General features: G+C 31.8%; 2 protein-coding genes across 6 annotated transcripts; one reads left to right on the plus strand and one right to left on the minus strand.

The window, feature by feature from the left end:
* The first annotated feature begins 1,223 nt into the window (after positions 1–1,223).
* On the plus strand, positions 1,224–7,921 carry LOC112697265 (uncharacterized). 5 transcript variants are annotated; one of them, XM_072197492.1, is made up of 5 exons: positions 1,346–1,545; positions 3,900–3,967; positions 4,986–5,042; positions 5,627–5,985; positions 7,305–7,921. In XM_072197492.1, exons 4-5 carry the CDS (start codon positions 5,676–5,678, stop codon positions 7,505–7,507), a joined length of 513 nt encoding a protein of 170 aa, XP_072053593.1. In that variant the 5' UTR covers positions 1,346–1,545; positions 3,900–3,967; positions 4,986–5,042; positions 5,627–5,675; the 3' UTR covers positions 7,508–7,921. The 5 variants fall into 5 exon arrangements, with proteins under 5 accessions (XP_025606153.1, XP_072053593.1, XP_025606151.1 ...); XM_025750368.3 differs by lacking the exon at positions 3,900–3,967 and having other exon boundaries at positions 1,224–1,545; XM_025750366.3 differs by lacking the exons at positions 1,346–1,545; positions 3,900–3,967 and adding an exon at positions 2,544–3,059.
* A 799-nt stretch (positions 7,922–8,720) lies between these two features.
* LOC112697264 (pectate lyase) lies at positions 8,721–13,137 on the minus strand. Its single transcript, XM_025750365.3, has 3 exons — positions 12,983–13,137; positions 10,377–11,117; positions 8,721–9,191 (listed from the first exon to the last, which is right to left on the minus strand). The coding sequence occupies exons 1-3, from the start codon at positions 13,081–13,083 to the stop codon at positions 8,831–8,833; spliced, it is 1,203 nt and encodes a 400-aa protein (XP_025606150.1). The 5' UTR covers positions 13,084–13,137; the 3' UTR covers positions 8,721–8,830.
* Between the last annotated feature and the right edge of the window lie 3,843 nt (positions 13,138–16,980).

Below are 16,980 nucleotides of genomic sequence, written 5' to 3' on the forward strand. Positions count from 1 at the left end.
AAATTAATTTAATAAAAAATAAGAGTATGTAGGAGTACAGAAAATTATAAGAAGAATTGGTCTATAAACCAATAAGATAAAAATGATATTAAAGTAACAAAATTAAGAATAAATAAAATAACATAAAGTAGAAAAGTGAATTAAGTCTCTATTAATACAGCATGCCATAGAAAAGAGAATGAACCATAAAAATAAATAAATTAATTATTCAATCAAGTAAGAAATTCTACCAAAAAAGAGAATATCTGAAAAAAAAAGAACGCAGAGAGAGAAAGAAGAATTACGATGCAAATAAGAAGCTAAAATTAAGAAAAAATAAAAAGAGATAATAGTAGAATAATATTTATAGATAGAAAGAGAAAAATTTTTGATAAAAAAATCTGTGTCCACTTTTTTAAATTTCGTATTTATTATTGTCCTTGGTAAAAGGAGTGAATACAAAAGTATAAAATAGTGTCCTAAAGATAATGTATTTCATGTTCATATCTCTACTTCTAAACACATTTTAAACATTGTTATCTATATATCTGTGTTCTATTTTCGAAAATAGACCGTTATCTTATGGATGTCAATAACGTATTAATGACTGGTGGAAGAGATTCTCAAGTATAAAATTGTATTAAAAAATGGTCTAAAGATAGAATGCCTTTTCATAATTTAAAAAATTCTAATTGGTTTTCAATTATTCAAATAACTTAGTTATGCATGATTTTTGATATATTCTCATATTACTGTTTATAAAAATCGTTTAAATTAATTACTTAGATTATTCGAATTCAATTAAAAATTTTAAATTATGAATAAACATTTAATCCTTAAAACAAATAATCAGAATTAAAAAAGACGTTTATTTATTATTTAATTATTATATTCATCAATATTAACATCGTAGTTAAAATTGTGTGAATAAAAAAATATTTAAATAGTTTCTCTTAATCTATCTATGATTATAAAAAATATTTTGTAAATATTAGAAGTAATTAATAAATTATTCATTATGTATTTAGTACATATTGTTTTATATATCTTTTAATAAAATAATTAATTGTTAAAATAATTAAATTTATTATAATAGAATAAATAAACGTTTCAATAATTATTCTTTTTTGAAATAATATGAACAAACTTTAATAAGCAAAAAAAAAAGCCATTATTGTAGTTTTTAATATTTCATGCACATTTTGCATTGTTTTAAAAATTAGACTAAATCTGGCAAACCGATTAGTTCAATAATTCAAAATCCAGTTTACAGTTGGAAAATTACCTGGGAACCGGCAAACCGGACGACTCGAAGGATTCTTGGGTTTTTCCCAAAAATCGGAGGCCCGCTCCACGACATTGTTTTGGTCCGACAAAAAGGAATGAACCAATCCTAACCTGTAAACCTTCCAATCCCAACCCATTCTCCCTCCATAAAACTCTCTTCTCTGTCTGTCTGAGCCGGCGCCTTTCACCCCGTCATTTCCTTGCTTCTATCGTCGCTCGTCTTCGACGCTTCCTCCTGTCACTTCGTCTTGTCGTTCTTCTGCCGCTGCCTTAATCCGGGTAAGTCTTCTGTCCTCATATCTTGTTTTATTATTATTATTTTAATTTGCTTTCTGGAACTGTTACTTGTAATTTGCTGTGTTTGAGTTGTTATTGCTGCTGCTATGTTTGTTGCGTCGTTTTTGCATCAGTTGCTTTTTGTAATTTTTTGTGTTTTTGTTGCTATTGAATCTTTTGCTATGTTGTCGAGTTTTTGTATTTTGAATCTATTGCTATTTAAGCCTTTGATTAAATTATCATATCAAATAAAAAAGCCTAAGACATACAATACAAATATTTGGAAAATCCAAAAATGGACTCGTGTAATTTAACGAGTTAATATTTAAAATGGTCATGAAATTTGATTTCAATTTAATTTGGTCCTTTAAGTTTTAATTTAATTCAAATTGTAGCATAAAATTTTAAAACGATGACTTAAGTTAGTTTCATTATCCATTTCTGTCACCAAAAAATGATGTCATTTTATTCTTTTTCTTTTCATTCTTTTTTCTTTTCAATGTCTGAATTTTCTCATCATTTAATTGCTACCACTTGAAAAGGTATGATTGAGGGTGGTAGAAAGTCCAAACATTAAAGGGGAGAGAGAGGAGGAGGAGTAAAACGACATCGTTTAGGCGCAAACAATAAAACCACGTCTTTTAATTGTGCCACAAAAATTTTACGGTACAACTCGGATCAATTGAAAATTAGATGACTAAATTGAGTCAAAAATCAAATTTCATGAATTATTGAGTATTAACTCGTATGAGAAAAGAGTAAATTTATTAAGGTGTAGAGAAAGCAGAGTAATTCTCAATATCTTCTATGATATTCCTTATTCATGGTTCTAGAAATCGAATTGAACTGGATCAACAATCGAACCAATTCAATCAAAAACCAAACACTTCTACTGGTCCTAAAAAACTGCTATTTTAAAAACCATTTATAAATTGTTGAACCAGTCAAGAACCGGTTGGTTAGACTAAATTGGGATCCGGCCGGTTTATAAAAAACGCCGACATTTTGAACTTAAAAGAAGAGAGAGATCAGAATCCCTTCCTTCCCCATCTCTGCAGTTCAAAATTCACAAAGCTCAAAGTCCAAACCCTGAAACCTAGCTTTTCCACCACCGCCGCAAGGACTGCCGCCGCCCGTCCCGCTCCGGCAACGCAGTCGTCGTTTGGTTGTCCGCTCTTCTTCCTCATTCAAGAATCGCACCTTATTCCTCGAGCTGGGCGTCAGTCCCTGGTCTTTGTCTGCTCCGTGGTGCTCCTGCCGTCGTCCGTCGCGCTCAGGCACCACAGTCTTCGTCTGGTCGTGGTGCTCGAAGTTTCCAACCCACCAATCGCAGCTTCTTCCTCGAGCTCGGCGTCTTGGAGTCTGCCCTTCGTTTGCTCAGCCGCAGCACTTCCAATCCACCACTGTCTTCGAGTCGTGATCGTCGCCTGGCCTTCGTCTCCGTCGCGCTTCTGCCCCTCTGCTCAGAGTGCTCAGAAGTCAGAACGAAGGTTTAGGATTCTGCTAGTGCTACTTAGGTTTGTTTCTTCGTTTTTTATTTGAATTTTTCGTTCTTGGTTTTTTGTTCTTCGGATTAGGATTCTGCTACTGCTAGTGCTACTCAGATTGAATTGTTGAATGATTAGCTCACTGCTATTGTGCTGTACTCTGTTTTGTTGCCTTTTTTGGTACTGTGTTGAAAGCCTGAAAACCTTATAATCCTTGTTAATTTTTGAAAAATTTGATTGCTGCTGCCTAACTTTTTATTGTGTTATTTTGATTTAATTGTTGGTGGTGTTGTTATGTAACTTCTAGTTGTTCCTGCTGTCGTTGTTGCTTTCTTTTAAATTTTAATTGCGTTGTTGTTGTCTTATAATTTACTATAATTTGATTTGGTGTAATTTTCCTACTCTGTTGATCTTTGTTTTAATTGTTCAGTTATTCTCTGTTTATTGCTTTAACTGTTATTGTGAACTTGTTAATTTGCTAATTGTTCTTGTGTTGTTCTTTTGTTATCTTTAATTTTTTTTGTTTTTGTTGTGATTTTCTGTTCTTGAACTTGTTAAATTGATAATTTGCTAAATTGTTGGGCTGCTGTTGTTTTAATTTGCTAAATTGTTAGGTTGCTGCGATTTAATTTGCTAGATTCTCTTGTTTATTTGTTATATTGTTGTTGTGTATTTACTGTTGTCTTTGAGATTATTGCTGGATATTGGTGATCTTTGATTTATTATATGCTTCATGTTTTCATTGTTCTGTTCTTACGAAGAAAAAAAAACTTTGTTTTCATTGTTTTGTTCATTGTTTGGTTGCACTGTCCCTGCTCTCGACCGCTGACTTGCTGCCTCTCCTCTGTGTTGGATGTTTTTTTGTTTCAGGCTCTATTGTGTGTTTGTTGTGCAACACTATCATTTTTTGTTTTACTTTTTGACTCGGCTACATTAAGGCAATATTCTCTATCTTTAACTTGTGCGTTGTGATTCAATCCAGCCATTTTTAATGGAAGTATAATTTTGTCAGTTGTCTACAAATCTACATCAAATTTTTGTAGATTTTGATGATTGATGACAAACTTTCATTTATATTTGGATATTTTCTTTTGTTATTTAACTTTTGTTTGTACTTTAATAAGATTATAAGATTTTGGTTGATGATATTTCATGTAGTGTTTTAAATTTGGAAGATATTTTAAGATTTATATTAGACTATAATTATATTTTAGGGTGATTATTTATAACATTATCATAAAACGGTTTTTCTGGTTGAACCATAGTTGAACCGGTTGGACTAATAAACCAGTGAACAGTAACTAGAGTGGTTCGATAACCGGTCCAGTTTTTAGAACCTTGTTCCTGATGCTCAAGTGCTGGGGAAATGTGAATGAGAATTTGACCCAATGACTAAACTAAGTGTATATAATCCTTTTATTTTAAAGGAGAACCACCTTTGTTATTTATTTTATTTTTATTCTCTTTGGATTTTTCACATGTTTATATTAATGGAGAGGAAATTCTTGAAAAGTAATTAGGCCATTTCCATGTGTTTGGCATGTTAACAAAACAACGAATTCTACTGAAATATGTATACCGTTTTACCTTCTTGTGATATGTCAACCTCTGAGATGTATCTCATTTTCCCTTTCTGGGTTTTTTTTTTGTCTGAGTCCATGCTTATCTTTATGGGATTAAAGATTGTGGAATGGCATCAGCCGTGTCTTTTAGTTTGTGATCATGCACACGTATATTTTCTAGTCAAGCATCTTATTGAACATCCTTTATGTTTATCTGCATCGCAAAGCATTCTTCAAAATTTAAAGCTTACAGTTGAAAATTCATCGTATGTCTGTATCCTATATGCTTTATTATGTATCATGATGCTCAAGGAATTGTTTAATTTTCTTTGCTCATGGAGTTCCCTAGTTTTCATTTTTTCTTTAATGCTAATATGCATCATTTTTTCCCCAGCTGTTCTGATATAACAAGAACAACAGTGACATGTTTTGCACCTGACAACCAACTTAGGTAAGTGTTAAAATTGTGAAGGGTATCTGTGTTCTAAGAATAGGAAACAAATACAGTGATGTTGACTTTCTATTTGTGCATTTTTTGGATTTACATTAGAATATGGTTTTGTTTTTGTGTGATTATTTATGATTTTATTATAATTTACATGGCATTTTTTTTAATAGAGTTTTAATTCTACTTTCAATTATATATGTCATGTTTGAGTGTTTGCCTATTAGATTGATTGTGTGATTGCATGAAGACAATGAGTGGAATGAATGTTGTTGGAATTTTTGGATGTTTCTGGAATGTGCTATATTGTTTGTCTATTTTCGAATGCTTGCCTTTTTTTTGGAGGCGTGTTCATTTGTTAGGAGTATGAACTAAATACCATTATATATGTTTTAAAGTTAAGTACTAAGTAGTAATTTGGCCAGGTTTGAACACTATGCATTTTGAGCTATTATAGCATAATAGTATTTTGATATTTCGTAATTGTGATTATTTTCTCTATTTGTGTTTTTATGAGTCCTTGTAGGTATTTACATTTTGTTAGGCTCCTACTTTCTTCTTTCCTATGCTCCTCTTTTGTGCCTGTGTAGGAACTCATTCTTGACAACTTTGCGAGTCACCAAGAGAGGGCAAGAAACAATGGCAGCAATGATGCAAGGAGTGCAGAAGAACACACTATATGTGGGTGGTTTAGCTGAGGAAGTTAACGAGTCCATACTTCATGCAGCCTTCATACCCTTCGGGGACATTAAGGATGTTAAGACCCCACTTGACCAGGCAACGCAGAAGCACAGGTCGTTTGGCTTTGTTACATTTCTTGAGAGGGAGGACGCTGCTGCCGCCATGGACAACATGGATGGCGCTGAACTCTACGGCCGTGTACTCACTGTTAACTATGCCCTCCCTGAGAAAATCAAGGGTGGTGAGCAGGGCTGGGCCGCTCAACCAAGTAAGCTTACATTACACGTCATCTCTCTCTCTCTCTCTCTCTCTCACACACACACACACACACACACACACACACACAAACACCCCCTAGTTCCAGCATGGCTATCAACTATTTTGATTCATATGTGATATTTAGGTTAAATTGAATAATTAGTAAGTATATTTTTGTGGTGGAAGCTACCATTTTTCTCCTAACTGTAAGTTCGGAACTTATTCTCATAATCTGAAATAATAAAGTCCCAATTTTGATTCTGAGTAGGAGTCTGTATGAAAAGGTGTCCCCCACCCCCCCTCTCTCTTCTTTTTAATTGTAAAAATAATCGGGGCTTGGAACAAATGTACATTTTTTTATTGGAAAATACGGGTGACTAAAGAGGTTGATGATTTTATGCTGGTTGGCTAGATAACAATAGGTTGGTCGTTCATGGATGTGTTGCTGTTAGTGGAACCTGCTAAGATTGGATCATTGAAAATTTAAAATGTGGCTGGGAAAGTGATGCTAATATTAAACGTGTCTGATCTGAACTGAATTGCTTTTGGTGGTGGCAATTGATGGAGTTTAGCTAGGTACGGGTTTGGATGTGCATTGGCATGATGGATTTAGTGAAAGAGGAGGAGGAGGAGGAGGAGGAGGAGGAGGAGGAGGAGGGGGGGGGGGAATAGGGTAAACGTTATGACTTGGTATTGATTGCTGATTTTCAACTCTCAAGTTTAGTAAACCTGTATTTTGTCAAGACCTCTTTGAATAAGATTTCTCATTTGTAGATTTTTTTAGTTTCCTATTTGATAAACATGTTATACAAGCCATGATTTTAGGTGTGCCTCTCTAGTAATTAATGCTTACAAATAAGAAGGGGTTAAGGGTGGGTATGGAGGAAAGATAACCCTAATATGGATGCGTCAGGTTTCACCTTACCATATTCACCATTGTGTTTTTATCAGTATGTTTTAAGTCATGACCCTTGTTTGCAAAGTTATCGATGGATTGGAGACCATTCCGAATGATGTAGAGAGAGAATAACATCTAGGAAGGAATCAATGGTGAAATATACACTTTTTCAATACGAATCACGTTGAATCAAGAAAGAAGTGACAAAGTGAGAGATGTGTTTACACAATTCTTTGAATTTATGTTGAGTTTGGTAGTGTATTATGCACAAATATACACAATCCTTAAGTAGATAAACATTTAATTTGTGGCATTCTGAACTTTAAAGCTGTAGATAGGCAGAAATTGTTTGAACCCTCTTTGCATATCATTGTGGTAGCATTCCTGATCCAATTTCTTGATCTGTGATGACTCTGCATTTTGAATTTCAGTTTGGGCTGATGCTGACACCTGGTTTGAGCGGCAACAACAAGAAGAAGAGATGCGTCGTCTTGAGGCAGAGAGTCGAGCTGCAAATCAGGCAGCAGAAGACCTGCGCAGGAAAAAAGCTGCCGAAGAGCGGGAAGGAGAAAAAGAAGACGAAATTGATCCCATGGCAAAGGCCGAAGCAGAGGCTCTGCAACAGAATAACTAGTTACTAATCAACAACTTAACAAAGAGGAAAGCCCTTGAGGAGGAAAATTGCATCCCTGATGTGTGATATCTCATTGGTTTATGGAGTTTTGAATTCCTGTATGATTCTGAAACGGCGTAGTCATGAAAATTCTTGGTTAAGTATTTGGCTTGTGTTAAAATGTTTTATTGCATATCCTAAGTTCAGAGTCGTGAATCAAGCCAAATTTATTTATTGATTCCGTTTGTATATTATAAGGTTTGGTTGAATATGTACCTTCTCAGACCTGAAAAATAGTAGCAACACCTCACACATCACAGAGTAGCCTTTGTTTTAGTGTTTTTGACAATTTTGTTAACACCCAAAAAATAGTAGTTAGCCGAGGTACCATTCTGTTTTGGATAACAATTTTCAATATAAGTTACCAGTTGACAATTTGTACCAAGTAATTTACACCGTTAACTGTATTAAGGCAAAAAGCAGCTCAAATATTAAATAATTTTTAAATTAATAATTTCATAACGTGTTTTTGTCATTTACTTATAATTTGACAGATATTTTCCTTCTCTCTCATAACTCATAAGCACTGCTGCAGTGGCAATATTTTAGTCATGAAAACATAGACTAAGCAAGTATACTTTGCTAAGATAATTACAAGCCTTATAAATACGGACCTTTTGTTCCCCCCACGAGTCAGGATAGCAAGTTTGATTTAAAGGAATGTCAAACTCAAAGGCTATTTTTAAGATTTTTCAGATGATGGAATCGAGTGTAGTTAATTAATAAAATAAAAGAGATAAGTGAAGAGTGAACTAATGTGTCATTTCCTCTCTAATTTGGCACTCCTTTTCACCGTTGCCTTCTCTACCATCATTCCCAAACAGACCGTATATATTTTCTCAAACTCTGAAAAGCAACAATCTTCATTTCAATTATCCAATTTTTTGTATGCTTATTAAGTCTTCATGAGAGGTTAATGCATTTTTTTTTTCTGAGAGCAAATATACCTCATGATAAGTTAGAACCAATTTGTACTTTTAAGATGAGACTTTTGTCATAGTCGTGTTCAATTTATGTGGACAACAGGACGAGTTAAAGACCACGTAGTTATATGTGTGACTCATTAAGTCATTATTAAATTCTATAAGAGGCCGTTTCAAGAATTGGAGTAACGTATTATATATACCTTGCTATGGTGATAATTTTAAGCTGACTAAATAATATAATACTAAACTTATAAAATGCAATTGCATGCCCATTGTTGGATAAGTTTTTGTTCGCACTATTTTTGCCCAGCATGTTCGATTTTGCAACAAAAGTAACAAGCAACCATTTAGGGATTAATCAGCAACGGTTACCCTTCTTACAGTTGAGTGCACCAGCAGTGGTGGTCATTGATTCAACCAAAGAAGATGGCCTTGCACTGAGACTCAATGCCCTAGCATAGGTATAAAGAGCACCTTCACCAGATTCTCGGAAGAATGCTCCATTCAAGAACATGTCCCCCTCAGATCTCCAGTTCCAGTTCTTCCATTCCTTCTGTGCCGCAATCTCGTGCTTCGTCACCTCCTTGCTGAACCTGTTATCCGGTGCCAGAAACCTGTTCCCTTGGCTTATAATGGTTGGGTTAGCACTCCCGCCAATAGCGTACATTTCCCAGTGAGTATAGGCATTATTAACCACGTGAAAATACCCATGTCTGCACCTGCAACATCATTATATTTAATTAACCATATGTTATACCAACATCATAATAATGATTCTATATATATTTTTTCTTTGAAAAGTACGTAACAACCTATATATAAAGACATGTATACGTTTCATTGCGATATCTTCAATCTTATATAAAGTTATTTAAAGGTATTGAGCTATCAATACTACCTGCATATTTTTATCACAAATTGACTAATATACCCTTATTACCATTTTTTTATATATAGACACTGTTATATACCCTTATTAAATCCAAAGATTGTAAGAGTAGATAAACTGTTATATACCCTTATATTTTTTGTTCTTAAAGTTTGATAAAAATTTTAAAAATATCCCTAAATTTTATTTTGTTTCAATTTTGTACCAGAAGTTTTCGATTTGCATCAAATATACTCCTGATAGCTAATTTTTCAAAAAATTTAAAATCGATTCAACAACAATTTCATAAGAACAACCCCAAAACACAAGCAAATCAAACATAATCTTCATACATTATTGTTATATTAGTCTTAAATTTTTCAAAAATTTAGCCTCCGAGAATATATTTGATGCAAATCGAAAACTTCTGTGACAAAATTGAAACAAAATAAAACTTAGAGATATTTTTAAAACTTTTGCTAAACTTTGAGGATAAAAAATATATTTTACCCTTTAATTTATTTAAGGTGGAGATTTAGAATTTATACATTTTTTAATTATCTATTATATGTATATGTATATGTATATGTATATGTATATGTATATGTATGTGTGTGTGTAAATTTTCACCTCTTATTAAACACTGACATTATTTTGATGGTTAAGAAGATCACATATGGAAGATGAATACAACTTTGGATTTAAGTATACTGTTATAATAAGGGTACTAATAGGTAAACACTTGTATCTTCATGTGAAATTCACAATTAAAAATATAATTTAATCAAATATATTAAATTATTTAATTAATTTTAATTATTAATTTCATATAAAAACGAATGTACACAAATTTTCACCTTATAATAATTAATACAAAAAAGTAAACATTAACATGCAATTATCTTCCTATAAAAATAATAATTAAAAATTATTAGATAATCTAATAAATTTAACCAATAATTTTTAATCATTAATTTTACATAAATAAAACTGAATGTTAATTTAAATAAATAAAAAAAAGGGTAGCGGTACCCACCTTGGCATCCTTTGAACGAGGCCTTCTCCAAAATGATTATAGGCTATTGTGACCTGCATGTCCTTGTCTTGAGTGTAGTCGTCACTATGACCCAGCAGCATCACCTTGTTATGATGCGTCATGTAATTGTTGGATATGGTAATAGCCGTCGATCCATGGATGGCATCAATGAGACCATCATGGCAGTTAGACAGCGAGCAATGATCAATCCACACATGTTTCGAACCAAAGATGGAAACTCCGTCGCCGTCCGACACCGTCCACCACCCATAATGGCTTGGAGAGTCTCTTATGTACCCATGCCCAGTTGGCACACAATCATGGATGTGAATACCATGAATGATGATGTTACTCACATGATGTATGGTGATGCATCCACCATTGGCAATGTGAACACTAGCACCTCTTCCGTCAATAGTCTTGAAGGAATTCATAACAAGCTCTTGTTTCAGATTGATCACCATGTCACTCTTGAAAATGATCCATAGTGGCTCGTCTTGAATAACTGCGTGTCTTAGTGTTCCTGGTTTTGGGTTCACAGGGTCATCGTCGCCGGAGTCCGTTACCACATAGATTTGGCCGTTTCTTCCTCCGGTTGCGTCCTTGCCGAACCCGATGGCGCAATCTGCGAGTCTTTGACGGTTGTTTTCCCAGTTTGGATCACAACGCCAGCAGTCGTCAATGGGATTACCAGTTCCACATGAAAAGTAACCCAAGTTTCTTCTTGACCCATTCATGCCTCTGCAATGAGGTTATAAAACAAAACTGAATTGAGACATACATTTCTTAGAATTTAGATTCTTTAAAATTTGAATTTCATTTTAAAAAATAAAGTGTGATGTTCTACTTTTGAATAGTTTCTCTTTCATCTATACTTTTAGTCTCACCTATAAAATTAATACTTTCTAAAATAAAATTCAAATTTTAGAGAATTCTAATTCCATTTCTTAATAGTTTCATTTGACCTTGAATTACTTTTCCAACAAATTATAGGCAATCAAAATGTATTTGTTTTGTTCATTATTTAAATATCTATTTAATTTCTTTAGTCTAATTATTTTAATTTAACAATTGAATAACGGACTAATCTTCTCGTACTTATCTAAAAGGTTACGGATTCGAATTTCTTTATTTTTATTAAAAAACAAAAATACTAAGCCAAAAACAATAATTTTAATGACTTTTAATATTTTTTATATATTAAAAATAAATTAAATAACACATATATAAATACATAATATATAAATACATAATAATTGATAATAATTGATTTAATGATCAAGGATTCAAGGAAAATTTTAACATTCATAGCATTTTTGTTACTCTTATACTAATCGATTATATTAATGAGTTTAAATGACTATTTAAAGAAAAAATTTATGTAAGTAGTTATTTTTATCTACATATTTATATATGATTAGATATCAGTTTGAAAATTCTTTTATGCTAATTAATTGTACATAAAAATAATTCTTTTTTAGTCATCATTATTCTTCCTCCTAATTAAACTTCATGTAATGTATAAAAATATGAGTTCAATAAGTAGAAAATTTTTTTGGTCGTTAAAAACTTCAAGGATATTTTTTTTTTAAACCTACATAAAGTAGAGGAATGCAAAAAAGAGAGGGAGAGTGGAGAAAGAGAAAAACAAAGACAATTGTTTGGATAACTTCCGAAAAATAGAGGATAAATTACCTTTTTTATGTATATTATTATTGGATAATAGATTTTTTTTGCACATTTTTAACATATGAAATGATCACATTTAACCAATTTAAATTTGGATAAAAAATTAAACTTAATGTATGAAAATATTTAAATAGTTTTATAGTAATACGAAAATAAAAATAATACAATAAGCTAATTATCTAGAATTTAATTTAAATATGCTATTTTATATTCAAATAAGTTAAAATATATAAAACAAATTATTTTATGTGTTCAATACATGTATAATTAGGATTGCTATGCTATAGTATATACGAGAGAGGATAATTTACCTATTAATTTTCCGAAGATACCGAAATAATTATCAAACACAAAACTGGCTTAATTTTGGATAGAATGTGTTTGTGAGGTTCATTTTGGAGGCAAGGATAGAAGGGCTTGAGATTGAGCTAGAAACTTGGCATAATAATAAGTAAAACTTTATGTAATTACATACTTTCTCTATTTTAAAATTTAAGTTTCTTTTATTGAAAATATTGTAAAATTAATATATTTAGACATATTTACTTAAATATATTAAAATTTTAAAATTATTTGAATATGTTAATTGTTTAACTAAGGCACCAAAAATAAAAAAATCACTTACGGTCTATTTTGGTTTAAAACCCATATTCTATTTTCATTATTTTCTATTTTGAAGAAGCTGTCAGAAAAGAAAAAGTAAATATAATAAAAAAAATTTATTCGTTTTTTATTTATAAAATAGAATTTTTCTGAAAAAAATTAAGAAAATAAAAACATTGATTCAAACAGTTCATTAACGTATATTTTTAAACGGGTATTTTCCCTCCAAAATGAAATTTAGAAGCATATACATAGGTGCATATATATATGAAGTGAAGAATATAAGTTTACGGCTTATTAGAAATTAAGTATACCTGTCTATATCTTGTACAACCAGATTAGAGTGTTGATGAACTGCCGAGGAGGGAGTGAGAAATGAGAGAGCTAGAACAACGAAGCATGAAAAGTGACCCATTTTACTCAAAGAACGTTAATAATGCATGAGACGTGGGGGATAGTGGAGGAACATAATTACATAAGGGTGAAGTAGTGGGGGTTTAAAAGGATTAAAAGCCGAAAGTAATGGCGTGATTGTTACTTCAAATTGGGCTCCAGACACTTCATTTTTTTCTTTTTGGTGAATGTTAATTTGTTAAAGTATTTTTTAAAAAATATTATTTATATACTAAAATTAATTATTAAAATTAATTATTATATATTTTTATATAAATATATATAATTTAAATTATTTTTAATATATATTTATATTTTAATATATATTTTACACTAATTTTAATATACACTTAAAAAATTTTTCTACAAGTGGCATCCATGTACTATATTATCAACCGGGCCTAATAACCTAATCGAACTTCACCAAGTCTCTACCAAAGATATTAATTGCTACTGTATTTTGAAAAAATAATACATTTTGAAAATTAAGTTTTATTAAAATAAAAAAAGAAATAAAATATCTTAAATTTTAAATTTTTAAACATAAAACCCTAAAAATTTAAATATAAATTATGAATAAAATATAATAAATAAAAAATTAAAATTTGTTTAAAAAAATATTAGAAGACCAACCAGATTTATTATTTTAATTATTAATATTTAAAAATATAGACTAAAAATATATTATTAAATTGCTAAACTAAAAAAAAATTTGACTAATAACTAAAAGTATTGACAAAAATCAATAAATTTTGCTAATTATTAAACTTTTTTTTTGTTTAATAATAATAAAAAATATAACACTCTATGTTTTGGATAAGAATAGTATACTGAGAATCCAATTAAATATTCTTCATACATTACAAACATGACACAAGGGTAAAGCATATTAGAGAAATAACGGGAATCGTAACTTAAAAATCTGATAAATCACAATACCAAAACGTATACTCAAGGTCGTAAATGCCTAATGGTCTCAAAGTAGCAGTATAATACAAGAAAAATAGAACCTTAAGGTAAGACACATTTCATCACTACAATTATTCTAAGTGCACAATTGACTTAAGTTTTAGAGTGTCTTTACAGGTTGCCCTCCCCGCCTAGTGTCCGCACAGCTTACATCAGGGTCCCGAAAACTTATAAGATCATAACCAACCAATGGTAGGAATATTTGGTACTGTCTGTAGAGACCTTGAGACGCTTAGCACCATAGCTGATCACAAAATACAATCAACCATCAGCCCAAACATGTCTCATAAGAAAATGCTTCACGAGGATGGGAACATAACTGATCCCAATACAACGGATGAACATCAAGTTTCTTCAGGCTTTGGGCAGCATCAAGACCATAACACGAAAGCTCGGCACTTCATCGGCCTGGGACCGGCAGATTACGTTCATACGATGCAGGAAATGCATCATAAGATGCAAGAATTAGAGCGTAGACTTGAAGAACGTTCGCAATCTCAGCGATCTCGATCTCGAAGAACACATTGATGCCTTTGAGGTGCGAATGAACTTAGAAGGTGTAAGGAATTCTATAAGATGTAAGGCATTTTCGATTATTTTATCTGGGCCAACAATGACATGGCTTAATACTTTACCTTCTGGCTCTATCTCCTCGTTTCATGATATCAAAATAAAGTTTCTTGCTCATTTCACCACAAGACGAACTCAAGCCAAGCATCTTATCTCGTTATTTGCTGTGGAGAAAAGATCTGAAAAAAGCATCTAAGATTACCTAAATCACTTTAATAAAGCGCTCTTGGAGTTAACACACGAACTCTCAAGATTGTGTGTCTTTGTCTCATTGCTGGATTACTTGAAGGAGGTTTTAGAAGGCATCTCACTTCTAAAAATGTCAAATCTATGGAAGAAATTCATCATATTGCTCTGGAATACACGAGAAATGAGGATGTTTTTAGAGAAATTTTGACGAAACGAAATAATCCAGCCTCCTCACCTAATAAGGTCGAGAGCTCGAGTCAAACTACTCTGAAGTTATTAGTTCTTCGCGTAGGAAATTTCTCCACGTATATCCTTCACATACGGGCATACTTCCCAAGGCAAGACAAATATGACCAAGGGCTTCCTTGAACAAATCACAATACTATACTTATCACAATTCATAAGTCCTACGGTCATAAAACAGAAGACTATATAGATCTGAAGGATACTTTGGAAGATGCTATTTAAGATGAAAATCTTTTCGAGATTGTTCAACACATTAGGCCGTCTTGACGGCACAGTGATGATAAAGACCAAGAAGGTAGGACCCTAGAAATACTAAACCCAGTGAATACCAATATATCATTGCTCAAGTAGTAATAAACGTGGTAGTACAAAAGAATGGATTAACAAAATTCAGGAATGCATTTAAGAAGGACATTAAGATTGCAAGTTCCAAAGTGTTAAGGGTGCAAAATTTTCCAAATGTTCAATTTAATTCAGAAGACTTTTAGCACGCCACATCTGATGATGATGAGCCTTTAGTGACACTATAAGATTTCTGCTTATTTATGGAATTTTTTGTGTGGAAATTTTAGAAAATCTCGATAACGTATTTTATTTATAGCAAAATATAAAATTCTCATTGATTAATACTAGTGTAAATTCCTAAGCCAATTGTCCAAACAAATATAGACTCTATCTTACTCTAATTAAACCTAAACAAATTTCACTCCAAACAAAAACTTTTTCAAAACAATTTAGAACAAAAAAAGTGTGAAATCTGAAACTCTAGATCTACTTGCCACCACCACATTCATCACTTTTTCATTGTCACCATCTAGCTTGCCGTAACGTATGAGATTAGAGGGAGAGTACTGTCACTGCTACTGCCATTCATGTTCTCATCATTGCCACCATCAAGCTTCTACATCAATGTGTTGTCTCCTTCATCTACACGCAATAATTTTTTAAATCAGAAAAAGAGTTTGTTCGTTTTAGTAGTTTTTAGGTTTATTTTTAATTTGTTTTCTTAGATTTTGATCAAAATTCTTATGTTTTCAAGTGGAATTTTAAAACTAATAAAGTATTTAGAGTTATTTTAGTATTATTGTATTTTTAGGAGTTTTTATTCTCAAAGTAATCAAGAATTAAAATATTTTTAATAGGAAAATATAAGTACAATCCAAGAAAGGCCTAACCAGGACCCAAGACACCAAGACTGGGCACCCAAAACACCAAGTCAAGCGGCCAACCATCAGTATCATCATCGACGCCTAGTGGCCCTCGTCCCTGGAGGCCATTTTAGGCCAAGCCCAAATTCAAGAAGTGGCCCCAGTGCCTCAAACTCCAAACTCCCAGGGATACAATACTTGTCAAGGTCCAATTTCAATATGCACTCCTATAAATCTCTAATCTCAACCGAAAATTCAAGATTCAATTGATTAGTTAATATTAACTCCTTTTTTAAAGATAAGATTTGGTTGTTAGAATTTATTTTTAGATTAGATTTGAACTATTGCTTTGAGATTTGATTTAAATTTAAGTAGGTAGTTATCTTATCATTCCTAAAGATAAGATAAGATAAGAGTTTGTTTTTGAATTTGAATTTTAGATAGAACTTAGCATATAAATAAGTGAACAAAGTTCACAAGAGAGAGCATCCACGAAGCCACATACGTGCATCTTTCTCATCTCTTTAGTTTTCTTCATTATTATGAGTAACTAAACTTCCATTGTTGAAGGTTAAGAGCTCTGTTTGAATTATAGATTTATAATGTGAGTATTTTCTTTATTTTAATTCATGTTTTTCTATTTTTTAAGATTGAGTTTTGCTCTTCATCACTAATGGTTAGAATTGTTGAAAAATATTCTAATTCTATCTTGGATTCTGTTATCACTTCAAAAAATTAATTTTGAAATTAGCTTGAAACTCATCTCATAATCTTCAATTATTTAGAATTAGTCTTTG

The sequence above is a fragment of the Arachis hypogaea genome, chromosome 6 (genome assembly GCF_003086295.3).
Source record: "Arachis hypogaea cultivar Tifrunner chromosome 6, arahy.Tifrunner.gnm2.J5K5, whole genome shotgun sequence".
NCBI lineage: Eukaryota > Viridiplantae > Streptophyta > Magnoliopsida > Fabales > Fabaceae > Arachis > Arachis hypogaea.